This window comes from Ammospiza nelsoni, chromosome 4, assembly GCF_027579445.1.
Source record: "Ammospiza nelsoni isolate bAmmNel1 chromosome 4, bAmmNel1.pri, whole genome shotgun sequence".
NCBI lineage: Eukaryota > Metazoa > Chordata > Aves > Passeriformes > Passerellidae > Ammospiza > Ammospiza nelsoni.
Window position 1 is genome coordinate 5,411,082 of NC_080636.1, and position 14,008 is coordinate 5,425,089.

The 14,008-nt window shown below is 46.4% G+C and overlaps 1 protein-coding gene across 3 annotated transcripts in view; it reads right to left on the minus strand.

Annotated features, from left to right (window-relative positions):
• The window catches only part of SLC4A11 (solute carrier family 4 member 11), a 98,194-nt gene that overhangs the window by 30,274 nt on the left and 53,912 nt on the right, over positions 1 to 14,008 (minus strand). For all 3 annotated transcript variants that reach the window (XM_059470677.1, XM_059470676.1, XM_059470675.1), the window contains 3 exons: positions 12,662 to 12,785; positions 9,197 to 9,403; positions 4,072 to 4,156 (listed from right to left, as the gene is read on the minus strand). In XM_059470677.1, coding sequence (XP_059326660.1) covers positions 4,072 to 4,156; positions 9,197 to 9,403; positions 12,662 to 12,785 — 416 coding nt within the window. The remainder of the gene's footprint in view (positions 1 to 4,071; positions 4,157 to 9,196; positions 9,404 to 12,661; positions 12,786 to 14,008) is intronic.

A 14,008-nucleotide genomic window follows, 5' to 3' on the forward strand; every position in this document is an offset into this window, starting at 1 on the left:
CTGTTAATGTTTCTTCCCAATTCTCTGAAACATCCTGTGCAAAGAAAATTTAATTACAATGACCTGCAGCATAGCAGCAAGGATGTGTTTATTAAAGCCCTAATTAAAAAAAAATAAAATTTCATATTAAAAACACTGTAAAACTCAGAATTACAAACTTCTCCTAAAGCCCTCAAGCTGGGCTTTCACTTATGTAGTGGCTGCTGGACTCTGCCCAATGTTGTGAAGATGAATCTTCCCTGAAGTCCTGTGAGGAATAAATCACAGAACAAGTGGGACTAAGAACTCAACTGGAAAAGGAAATCCACTCAGGGAGTTTGGAGCAGAAGCCAAGCATATGCTGAGAGCAGAGAGGCATGAAAAATCAGATCAAGGCTCACTCCTTTCCCTTTCCATCTCACTTCCTTCAGCCCATTCCCCAAGAAATCCTGGGTCTCTTGGAAGGTAACATCCATCCACAAAACATGATGCATCTTTAGAACATTCCCATCCACTGCTGACACACAGAGACCCCAAAGCAACCCAGGCTGGATGTTTTGGGCAATCATGACAAGTTTGGGATGTTAAACTTTGGCACCCAGGTGGTATTTAGGGATGAAGGGCTGCAGGGTGATGCAGGAGCTCCCCCAGATCTGATCTAAGGCAAGAGAGACAGAGAGAAAGGGAAAGGCCTCTCTGCAATCCCTTTATTTCCCCTCCTTCCCCAGGAATGGAATCCTGACAGACAAGGTGGCCAAGGCAACCAGGCAGGAAAGCTGATGAGGATTTGGCACAAATCAAAACCAGTCCATGGTCAACATTTCAGCTCTGGGTTCAGATCAAGGTTTAAACTCTTAGACAGCCAGCAACAAAAGTTCTCTTTCAAATCCAATTTCTCCAACATTTTAAAGCCTTCTAAGCATGCCCACATTGCAGGGAGCTTTGGAGATCTCCCTCCTGCAAAACAGCACAGCAAATCCCAAGGATGCTGCCAGCAGACCTCAGGAGCTGGTTAGGGATCCTCTGCAGGACCAAGGACAGGGAGGAATCCACACTTCCAGCAGAACTTTCCACCCATCACAACCAGGTATCAAAGACACAAGCTCAAAAAAAAAAAACCAAGGAGAAAGAATAAACATCAGTTTTTCTCTTTTTCCTTCATTTTCCCTGAAGGAGGTGAAGGAATATGGATGTTGAAGAACACAGCATCAAAGCTCACCATTAAAATCTCAGGCACCTCCCATTTCCCACTGGGCACTTCGGGCACTGCAATTGTGTTTGTTCCTCTGTGCTGTCCCAGAAAATAACACTGAAGAATGAGGACAGCAGCTTTCAGGAGTTTCAGAAATCTTGTATCTGAGTCCAGGCAGAATCCCCTTTCTCTCAAAACAGCCTCAATATAAAGAAATTTCTGGAAGCTCCAGTTTGAGGCTTAAAGAGTAATAAAATTGACTCACAGGTGCTCTGAGCCAATTTGACAGGATCAGGATGAAGTTCAGTCACAATGTTTTTTCAAGATAGAATCCTACACACAAAGGTAACAGCCAAATGGAGTAAATTCAAGTTTAAAGGAAAACTACAGGATTCTCAGATTCACCATAGCCCAGCTGTTCATCTTTAGATGCTCCTGCTGGAGACATCTATTAAAAGTCATCTTTATCACCAAAATCCTGGGAAAAAAGTTTAGAAAACTCTTTCTTGATCCTCTGACCCATTCAGTAAAATGCACAAGACTCTGCCACAAAATTAAGTTGATGAGTTCTTAATCTGGAGTAAAAAGGGAAAAAAATAAAAGAGAAAGACTTTTCCTTTAAGGATAATTTGTGCAGTATGTGAAGAGGACAGATCCCACAAAACTCCAACTAGCCAAAGACTTGCTGGTCCTACAAAAAACCTCATTATTTATCCCCCTGCTCCTGATGGGTTTATGTGTCTAACCCCAAACCCCAGGATGCTTCTGAGATTGAGGATTTAGAGACTCCAACCAACCAAACCCAGCATCTTTATAATTCAGAGCTCTTTGATGGTGCACATGTGGCTATCTGGAGTGCAGACACTGGGATAGTTCAAATCCCTCATGTTCTGCTGCACCACTGCTTTGAGATGCTCCAGGAATTCCACATTCCTGATCACCTTCAGTCTCAGCGGTTTATGGCACATGCTTCATGCTCCATCTGCTTTTCATTTCAAGCAGTTCCTTAAAGAATTCATCCTAATTTCTGGTTTCTGAAAAGAAATGGCCATACTAACATGGAGTATTTTTTAGAAAATCCCCTTTTTCTATTGAAAGGGCACAACTGCTCCCAAAATGAGAACCTCCCATTTGAGCTGAAGTAGTTCTGGAGTTTTACTGGGCTCTTTTCCACTCTCCAGAAGTTGTATTACAAATCACTGACACTTTTTAACCTGTGGTTGCATTTTATCCCAATTTTATGCCTATTCCGTACATCATTATGTGCAAAGCCTGCAGAGCTGACAGCCAAGAGCCCAGGGCTGAGGCAGCACCCACAGGGTCCAGACAGATGGATGCAGACAGAGCCACAATATGGACCCAGAAGGGGGCTCCTAAATCTGCTGACAGCCAGAATTGGCTGCAGGACCAAAATCTGATGGTTTTGTGCCTGCTGAGCTCAGACAGGCACAGCAGACACTGCTCTGTCTTGAGGTGAACATGGGTCCCCACAAGGCACTTCTGCAGCAGTTCCCTTCTAAAGTGCTTCAAAATCCATTTATAATGAAAAATGAGCTTTTGACAGCTCTAGAAAGCAACAGCCAAAGGGATGAAGTGTCCAGATTAGGAGCTGAAGTCCCCTGCCAGACCTGATGCCAGTGATGCACACAGCAAAAATTGTTTCTGTTTTATCCAAATCCTTGCTGCTCCCCTGAAAATCATTTTACATCCCCCATCCTCCTCAAAATACTCTCAAATCCCCAGAGAAATCAGCATTAGCCCTCCTATCACACCAAGTCTCCTGAAAATAAGTTCCATCCCAGCAGAGCCAAAGCACCCAGCACTCAACCCCTGTGCTAAGCCAACATCTCATTCTGTTCCTCTGCTGGATGGAAGGGAGTGAGGACACACATCCACAGCCTTGGCCAGGCTTCTCTGAAGCTTAAGCTGCCTGTGGAAGATGGCTTTGCAAGAGAAAACTCTGAAAATTGGGGTCTGGGTGGGCATCTTGGTTTTTTTAAGCCTAATCCAAAGAAAATCACCTTCATCTCATGAGCCTTCACAGCCCTGGTGCACTGAGGAAGGCAGGGACACACACTTGAGCTAAGGTGGATTTAACAGCAGGAAGGGATACATTCCTGATACAGCTGATAAATCTCCAAGGTTCTCCCTGCCTACACTTTAAATCTCTGTTTTATTTGAACTTTCTGGGTATGAGATTGAATATATTAACCAGCTCCCCAACAAGCAGCAGGAAACATGTTTTGATGTCAGGCTGGGGCTCTGTAACCTCACTTTGCCCTGAAGATTCTGCCCAGCCTTCAAGAAAGCGAAAGTCTGTGAGTGAAAAGGGAGAAAACAACTCTTCAAAACCCCAAGGCCACTGTGGGAGCTGCATCAGGCTGAGGCTCACTTTAAACACTGTGTGCTGCTCGTGTGATCTGGCGGCAGCGGACGAGCCGTATCCTGTTTTTCACAACACCGGGCTGAAGTTGCTGCAGCTCACATTTTGTTTAAGCATTCTCAACTCCCACAGCATCACTATAATTAGTGTGGAGCCAGCTTGCAGAGGCAGCAGAAAGGGCCTATCAGGCCAGTGCTGAGTAATTAGATTGCAAGGAGTTGATGTGAGTCTACACACGGTAATAATCGATCCATTTAATCACCGCTTAATAAAAATTAAAACCCTCATCCGCGCACAGCCAGCACCTTCATTAAGGAAACTCTGCAGGAGCCTCCTCTCCAGTGCTCCACGCTGCCCATTCACAGGCTTTTGCCAAAACACCCTTTTAAACAAGGGCCAGGAGAGCTGTTACACATATCAAAGCACACATTGAATGCACACTGTAAACAGGACATCACATCACAAAAAAAAAATTCCCCACTCGGGGCAGCGCTTCCATAAACATTGGCACACGTACCATCGGTGAAATCCAGCGCGTACACTGGGAATCTTCGTGCAATGTCATCAGAAATCCCCTTGCCAATACTGAGAAAGTCGTGCAGCTGAAGAAAGGAAGGAAGTGCTGTGTCAGTGTAAGGGCTCATGCATTGTTAAAGAGATTAAGCTCCTTATTCAAGCCTGATAGGAGCGAGAGGGCTCGTTTTCAATAGGGCATTCAAATCCCATCTTGTCGTGATAATAAAAATAAACTCGCCCAGATTCAATTTATATCCTCATAGCATTGTAAAGGAGAAAATCCCCCAGACCACCCTGTTTTCCTCCCTTCCTTCCCTTTTCCCCCTCCCATCCCTATCTGCATCCCTGCTTTGCAGGTGAGGGAGCTGAGGATCCACTGGATGGATCAAACATTGGGTGTCCTGGGGTTGAACACGTCTGAGGTGCCTTCCCCATCCCTTCACACAACTTTTCCTTTAGATGCCAGCACAAAAATTCTCCTAAATCCATGTGAAACCTCTGAAAGAGGATCCCCAGCAAGTGCTTTGCTATGGCAAAGGGAGACCTCAAAAGATGCGAGGAAATTCAGGCTGTCTGCACCTCAAACTCCATCAACAGGGAAAAGCTTGAGTAAATCCACACAACCATCATTTCTGCCCTTAAAACACAATAAAAACACTGGGAAAGAGTTCCAAAAATCCAACATTTTCCCTGTTATTCCTGGCTTGGGGGCCTGCAAGGTGCAGTGGGATTGCTGACAGGATCTGCTGCTCACCACAGGCAATGAGGAGCTTGTCAGGAATATGTGACAGCTGCTATTGACTCTCAGCCTCCCAATCCTCACAAGTCCTTCCTTATGGAAAGCACATGGAAAGCATCAGGGTAGGCAACACTTACAAATGAGGCACCTGTCAGATTTTTTCCTGTTACTCTCAGAGCACACAAGCCACTCTGAAAATCAAATGCACCTTTATGCAGTGATAACAACCCCAGCTGCCTCAGCTAAAACATTTCATGTATTTGTTGCAGAAACAGGCACAGAAGACTTATAACCTCTGCTAGGGAGTGTAAGGGGGGAAATAAAAATTACAGACACAAAATTTACACTGACAGATCATCTCAAAGCAGCAGGGAGCTCTTCCTTTGGCTGCCTCATGTGGAAACTGATAAAAATGACTGCTTTAGAAAGGTACAGTGCTCATTTTATGGACTACACACAGCTTTGCCTTCTCTCCTGGGACTCACCTGTTTGCAGCACCTGGAAAATCAGTACCACAAACAAAATAAAGAAGGGGATATTTTCCTTTAGGAGGAATACACCAGGCACAGCAATCACTGGGTGTGGGGTGCAAAAGAGGAGCAGCTCCTTTATCAGTGACTGTATCATCTCAGATTTCAGCTATTTAAGTCAATTCTGTTGCAATGTGCCAATGCACCTGTAGGACTTTTCGAACTTTAAGACAGTTTCAACTCTAACCTGAACAACCAGGATGAGCAGACAGATGTGTTACCAGCAAAACATCTGCATTTGAAGCATTTCTGAAAAAATCTCAGTGCTTCAACCATATTTGGTGGCAGAGTTGGACATCAAAGCCAGATGCACTCGAAAAGCAATTTAATTTTTCCCCCCAGAAAGAGATTCCTGAAGGCATGAGTCAGCCAGAGAATCACAATGGCCTCAGACTGGGATGTTTACTTATCATGCTTGCAGTGAGCACAGGGAAAAGGATGCTCAGGGTGTCTCATCTTCCAGGGAAGGAGGAGCAGAGGCTGCTGCTGGCCTGGGGCAGCAGGGAGGGGGCTCTGGGGAACAAAACCTGTTCCAGGCAGCTGGGAGTGTGCAGAGGAGGAAAGCACTGCCTAACTCATCCCACAAGGCACCAGGATTATGGTTAAGACCCGCCCTGATTTCTTCCATGCACTTATTTCTTGTGTGTGTGAGTGTGGAATGAGGGTAGGGGGTGTCAGTGGAACCTCACCAGCAGGAAAAGCTGTTCCTTCTGTTAGGCTGATCCTCCTGTGAGCTTTCCTCTCTGCTCTCTACCCTCAGACTCAACCTGGGCTGCACCAGAGATATCACAGAATCACAGAATAGTTTGGAAGGGATCTCAAAGCCCACCTAGGTCCAAAGTCAGGGATACTTTCCACTATCCCAGGTGGCTCCAAGCCCTGTCCTTGGACACTTCCAGGGATCCAGGGACAGCCACAGCTTCTCTGGGCACCCTGTGACAGAAGGATTTCTTCCTAATATCTCATCTAAATCTACCTCTTTCAGCTTAATGCCATTCCCCCCTCTCCTGTCATTCCACGCCCTCTCCAGCCTTCCTTAAAGTAGAAGGCTGCTAAAAGACTGAGTTACAAAAGATAAAAAATACAGAATATGAAAGACTGGCCTCCAAAGTTACAGCCCTTTTTGGTTTCACTTTTATCCCCCAACCTAGCCAAAGAGATGAAGTTCATTAATTTTTCCACTTTGCATTCTACAAATGTCTCCCAGTTTCTTGCCATTATTTGGGTTAGAGAAGAGGCTAAGCCAGCACTTACCAGCCACAAAGCCAAACAGAAAAAATGTGCTCCAACAACTCTGACCCTTCCTCAGCCCTCCCCAAAAGTGCTGGGGGGCTGCAGGAGTATTTTACAGAGATCAGGGACATGAATCTGTGCAAAACCACAACATCCTCTGTATCCCCCTCCTGCCGATGCTGAGCACACACAGCCCCCTCAGCAAATCCACACAGGACACAAAATCACAGCCAGAAAAACATCACAGCTGTTAGGGGCTCCTCCATGAACAAAATCACAATTAGATGCCTCAGTAAACAAGAGGATTTCAGGCTGACTTAATTATGATTGAGTACATAGCCTTGCCTAAATAATCCTCTGAGACGAGCCAAAGCAAAGTGACAGTGCTGTAGGCACAGCAGGGAATGTGACTGTCACATCCCCCTCAGTATTTCAGCAGAGGTAAAAACAAGCACTTGCAAAAAATCCCACTCACACACCCAGAATTTCAGGCTTGTTTCCTCTCCCATCACTGCAGGACCCAAGAGGCCAGATTTTCATGTCACCCAGAGACTTTACACCTTCCTGAGAGCTCACTTGTCACAGTCCAGGGGCTCCTGGGAGGGTGTTTATTTCTCTGGGGGTGGCTGACAGGATGAAATTACACTCCTGGTCTCACATGGGTTTGTGCTCATATTAAATGCTTCCTCTCCACACGGGAGGAAAAGCTGGAGATGGCTCTCAGGAGCTGAGGAATCCAACCTAAGAGCTCAAATCAACCTCACTTCTCCAGGCAAACCTTGGCTTGCCAGGAAATCTCCTTTCCCAGCTCTTTGTACTGGCAGGGTGAGGTGGGGATAGAAAGGCTGCATCTCCCAAGAGCTCAAGGATAAAATGGTTTTAAAAAGACAAAACACTTCAGCAAATCCAGGCCCACAACTGTCAATGCCAAAAGCAAGAGCTGAAGGAAGAAGTGTCACCCTCTACAGAAATCAGAATTCAGCCTGGCCAAGGCTGCTTTTCCAAGCAGGCCAGCAGGAATCACCAGTCTCAGGGCCAAAACCTACAAGCTCAGTGTCTCATCCAGCCCTCCTCACCAAACCACAGAGCAGAAAACCCTCTGGAGACATTTTTTTTGGCTATTTTTAGCAAAAGACAAAGTCAGACACTTCAACTGCTCTAACAAAAATCCATTTGAAAGGCCAGGTGTAGAGGGTTAAACCTACTTTAGGTAAATTACTACTCCAAATATCCCTGCCTTGCATGACCTGGGTTTAAAGAGGGTTTCAGGACTTGTTCTGCAAAGTTAAGAGCAGATCTAGGGTCTAGCAAAGTTCAAAGCACTACCTATAAGCAAGGGGATTCCACAGGAAAAACATGAGCTTTGCTCATTTCCAGATGTGCAGATCAAACCCCTTAAATCTGTTCCAGGGGGAAAAAATAAGTGATAAGTGAAGCAGCTCCTGCACTATAAGCAACCCAAAGCTTTGGGGTTATTTGTAATGCAGAGACAGGAACAGCATGCTGGGGATGGCCCAGTTTGTTTTTCAGGTATGCTGTCTGCCTAAAGAATGGATTTCTGAACGGAAAAACAAAGCAATGACCAACACACAGGAAATTCCAGAAAAGAAAGCTGAGTTACAGCATTTCCCTCCAACTTTAAAGTACAAAGCAAGTAATGTTTTACAGAGCTACAGATCAAACAGGGAGAATTCAGGCCAAATACTGACAGGCAACTTTTAAGTGAAATTACCGTGCAGAGATGGCCAAGAAGCTTTTTTGGCTGCAGGAAAGACAAGCAGCAGCTTCCTTCAGAGCCTTCTGATTGTAAGGATTAAGTACCTTGGACTGACAAGGAGCAGGGATCCATTAATCCCACCCTTCACTAAGCATCTGGAATCCAAGTCCTGCAACCATTTCAACCCCCAAGTGCTCTGCATCCCTTCAGGACCTTAAAGTGGCTTTTTGGAGATTTATAGCAAATTTGAGGAAGGTGGATGTGCACAAAGCAGAAATCTGGGGAAGAGTTGGTGTTGAGAGCTGCCTGGAAATGCTGCTGCACCCACTGGCCTCAAATGTTCACCTCCTCACCCCAAATCCCCATGGATGGATGGATGGATGATGGATGGATGATGGACGGATGGATGGATGGATGGATGGATGGATGGATGGATGGATGGATGGATGATGGATGGATGGATGGATGGATGGATGGATGGATGGATGATGGAGGGATGGATGGATGGATGATGGATGGATGGATGGATGGATGGATGATGGATGGATGATGGATGGATGGATGGATGGATGGATGGATGGATGGATGGATGATGGATGGATGATGGATGGATGGATGGATGGATGGATGGATGGATGATGGAGGGATGGATGGATGGATGGATGGATGATGGATGGATGGATGATGGATGGATGGATGGATGGATGGATGGATGGATGGAGGGATGGATGGATGATGGATGGATGGATGGATGGATGGATGGATGGATGGATGATGGATGGATGGATGGATGGATGGATGGATGGATGGATGGATGGATGGAGGGATGGATGGATGATGGATGGATGATGGAGGGATGGAGGGATTTGGACACCAGGGCATGGCAGAGGTGCTGGCCAAGCCTCACCTTGAGGTGTTTGCTACCGTGTGACTTGCGCCCATCTTTCCTTCCTGAGGGTCTCTGATTGGCCACCGTCAGCAAGTGGCGTTGGTACACCAAGGCCTCCTTGAACTCCTCCTCAGTTTTGGTTTCCAGAAGCTTCTGCCGGAAGGTTATGTCTGAAAACATCGTGGCAAAGGTCCTGCCCACTTCTGTGGCAGTTTTGGTGCTTTTCTAAGCAGGAAAAAAAAAAGACAGAAAAAGTGCTTGTAAAACCATTTAATTTCACTTCTGAAAGGTAAACCCCATAATTTATCCCTCTGAAGAAGAACCTGCCCACCTCCCAGGATCCCAGAGAGACCTGAGGGAGGAGGGCACATGTGGAAGTTGTTGTAGATGAGCACACATCCACAGCAAAATCCTCTGGAGGCACCACCACAGGTCCTGAGGCCCTGATTGATCTTTACTTGATCAACTTCCCAGAAACCAATCCAAAGCTGAATCATGCTGAGTGTGCATTTTATCCCTGCTTTCCCTTCAAGACAAGACAAAAATCTTTGCTACTTAACATCACCTCAGCATTGCTGCTCCTGGGGTGGAAAGGCTTCTGCAGGTACTGATGTCTTATCTGAAAGACTGAGATCATTGTGCTCATCTGATTCCTATTTTCTGGGCATTAAAACAACTCATTTGGCCACTCTGGGGCAATTCTGGCAGCACAAGTGAAGGTTGAGAGCTCTCAGCTCAAGTAACCACTGGCACAGAGGAAAGGATGAGAAAAAACAGCTGAGAACACACACAAGGAGCTCTTGTCTGTCTTCACTAAATGTTTGGAAGGGACAGGAGTCTTGCAGATGTGAAAAAAGTGTTTATTTTCAGGATTTAATATTTCTGTGAGACACAGGCCTGATCTGTGGGGGTCCAGCTTCCAACAGAATCCAAGCTACTTTCCTACTGCAAGAAATTAAATGCAAAGGGGAGAGTAAAGGAGGCTGAGGTCCCCCAATCCCTGCACAAACTCACCAAATCCAAGCTCTCCAGGCCCTGACCTGCTCCTACTGTGGCAGGACAGGTAAAATACTTGCCAAGACTAAATTACACAGAACCACAGCTCATTAAAAGCTCCTTCTGATGCCAAGTTTTAAGCCACCCACCTCTTCTACACTCTACACTTATCAGGCAGCAGCTACCAGAGACACCCAAACATTCCCCCAGCCCTGGAGCACCTCCAGGCTCCTCACTCTGCTGTGAAAAGAAGAGTGAGCATCTGTGATTGATCCCAATTGCTTCTCATGATTCACAACCAAACAGATGAACAATTTCTCCATGGACACAACCAAATAATTCAGTGTGGGTGACGCAGAAGCTCAGGCGTGGGTGGCACTGAGCTGGTCCCAGAGTCATTGCTAATGCTGTCCTTCCTCCATCGCTCACATCATCCTCCTGTCTGCCATTTGCTCAGGAAAATTGTAACTGCCCCATCTTCCATTTGCTCCAAAAAATTGTGGCTGCCCCATCCCTGAAGTGTTCAGTGCCAGGCTGGATGGAGCTTGCTGCAACCTGGGACAGTGGAAGGTGTCCCTGAACATGGCAGAGGTTGGAATGAGATTGTTTTAAATGTCCCTCCCAACCCAAACTATTCTGGGATTCCATCACCAGGAATGTCCCTTCAAACACTCACTAGGGCACATTCAATTTAAGTTTCCAGGGAGAGGTTTGGATTCAAGTGAAGGATTTTCCCTGGGACTTGCTTTTAGAGTCAGTGAACCAGCCTGGATTTGCCATCACAGAGAAGGCTCCACCTTTCAGCTCTAAGCAGCAACAATCCTTGGGCTGGATGCTGCAAGGATTGCTTCAATATTCCCAATGCTCTTCCCATTTTTCCTTCACTAAGGAGATGAACAGTTTAGAGAGGACAGATATTTGCAGGAAAGCTCTTTTTTTTTTACCTTCCTCCATATTAGCAAGGCCAAGAATCTGGAATCCCAGCATAACAAATGCCCATTTTGTGGACTTTCCCCCCTTCCACTGAACGTGATGCTGTCAGCAGGTTAATTATTTTAACTGCTGCACCAGAAATGCGCACTTGGGGCTGGCTCCACCAACCCATTTAAAATAAAAAAGCACATTGGCAAGTGCAAGCTCTGTTGGCCTCCACTCCCTTCCCTTAATTTGATGCTGACCATTGGAATTGCAAACTCTGGGGATCCCAGCGGATGCGGAGCCGCTGGCGTGGGCTTTGCACGTAGCTGGCTCCAGATAACAATGAGGGACAGATCCATGGAGCTGCACACAGCTCCAGGTGTTCTCCCTCCTGCTTTGCACAAGGAACATCAATATGTTTTCAGCCTGTTGGCTTCAAGGTCCATGCCAAAAGCAAGTTGGGAAAGACCTGCCAGAAATCCTGGGAAAGAAGGAAACACCAGGATTCCCATTAAAATGCGGGTGGTGGTGAAGGGAGGAGGAGACAGACCAGAGCAGCAGGTGCCAAGGTCACACAGATAGCATTGAAGAGCAGGAAATTGAATCAGGACATATCCTGTCCCAGGAAAGGTCCTCAACCTCTCCAGCACCTCCCAGGAGCACAGACCCAGCAGCCCCAAGGTGTAAACAGCCAGCTGAAGTGTGAAAAGGTCTTGAGCTTTGAACCACTCAGCCATCAGCTGCAAGAACCACCTTGGTCAGGCCAGGGCTTTCTAGGAAGACAGGATGGTGATCCCCAATTAACCTTGATGCACCCCATGATATCAGAGTCAGACTTGGATGATCCTTGTGGGTCCCTTCCAACTCAGGATATTCTGATTGCAGTAAAAGTGTTCTACTGTGCCATTCTTGTCAACACCAAAGAACCAGAACTTGAGCAAGCTTTAACCTTGCTGTTTCAGGTGCTAAAAGCTCTGAACCCAAAGAGCCTCAGGGACAGGCTGACCTTAAAAGCACCACAGCTCCCAGAAAGTCTCACCCTCACTGCAACAGAGCTCAAAAAAGAATAATCTTCCTCTTGGCTACATCACCTCCAGCTGCTGCAGCCACACATGCAGGGTAAATGTCAGCCCCATCAGGGAAGTTTGCTGGGAAGCAACCCAGACCTTTGCCCTGGGGCACCAGCTGTAGGCTCACAAGGGCCTTTCAAAAGCTTGGCTTTAGCAAGGAACAGCATTTCTTACTTCTAAAAATAGCAGCTCCAGCTGGAGAGGGGAATCCATGGAGTGTTAAGGGCATCCCAGGTGTTTATGGGGATCAGAGAGTGTTCTCCTCCCCATGAGGATACAGGCCATGAGACAAGGACACAGCCCGCCAATCCACCCCTCACCAGCAGCATAAATCATCTTGACAGATGCTGAGAAGACCTCAGGCCTTTTCACATCCCCTTGTGTTTTAAAAACAAACCAATAAATGTTTAAAAACATTTATTAACCCTTGGAGGAGCCCAAGGAACAGCAAACTCAGGAGAAACTGCTGAAATTATGGAGCAAGAAGAACAAAACTCACCATTTTGGGAGGAGCCAGGACCAGTATGACAAATCTGACTTCACAGGAGTTCTCCCCCCAGTTCTGAGGCCTCTCCAGGCGGCTGATGCACACGTGACGTCGCTGAAGGGACTTTATAGTGCAACTGTGGGGAAAAGGGGATTGTCAGACTGGGCCCCACAACTCCAGGCATGATCTCCCCTGGTGCACATGGTATAAAAACACATTTCACCTTTGAGAAACACATTATGATGTTGGTTGAAGACATCTGAAGTCTTAAACTTCGTTACTATCAGCCCAATTCTGCTCCCTTTTGTACAATTTGACATCTATGTTTTGATGGGAAATACCTTTCAAGATTTCAAGGTGTATTCTGCCTTTTCCTCCAGCTGCTTTTTAACAGCCAAGAAAACAAATGACAGAGAGCACAACACGCTGAGTACCTGCAGAGCTACAGAAGCTTCTACACACACGCAAAAAAAAGCCTCTTATTAAAAACCACCTGCATCATTGGAAAGCAGATTACATTTCATTTCACCTGATCTCCCAAGGTGCTTCTGGAAACACTAAGGCAAAATGCCAAGCCAATGTACTCCCACTTCTGCCTCAGGCAGATCTCTCTGTTGTAATGGTTTTCCCCATTTGCTCCCAGCTGTTGTTTTCCACTTTCTGGCTCCCAAGTGTTAAAGAAACCAGGCTGACCTCCCTGCTCAAGAACCACAGAGATGGGATTAGTGCTTGGAGGGAAATCCTTGGCTGTGATCCAGGGGCTGGGATGGATGTTTGACTCCCAGAACCAAGACTAACAAAGAAAGTCGTGTGGAATAAGCACAGGGATCATCTCCAGAGGCTGTGAAAGATCAGGTTTGTCTCCACCCCAGGATATTTAACCAGAGCTGGGACCTGTTTAGCTGCCACTTTGCCTGCTGGAAAATTTTGGGGTTTGCTCCAGGGGTAGCAAGTGAGTAATGCCAGCCTGGCATGCAGCTCTCCTGTTCCCTTTAAAGCCACCAACCACTTCCCAACCCTTCTGTAAACCACTGGTGGAAAATGCACACAGGGTTTGCCTACAGACACCTGGAAGAGGTATGGAAGTGTTTTACTACCTCAGAGTCATTATTATATATTCCCCTCCTTTTACCTGGTTCAAAGTTATTTCAGCTGCCTCCTCTCTTTTGTTCGTCTAACAAGCACCTATCACAGTCCTCCAACAGAGGATTTATTTCTCTAATTTCTCTTCCATAATCCATCTTGTTTCTTTGTTTTTGAGATGCATTCTCACCCCCATGCACCCTGAGGGCTGTTCAATTAACAAGATCTTTGGCTGGAGATGTCCTGGTCTGGACTACGTCAGATTTTCTATCTTCA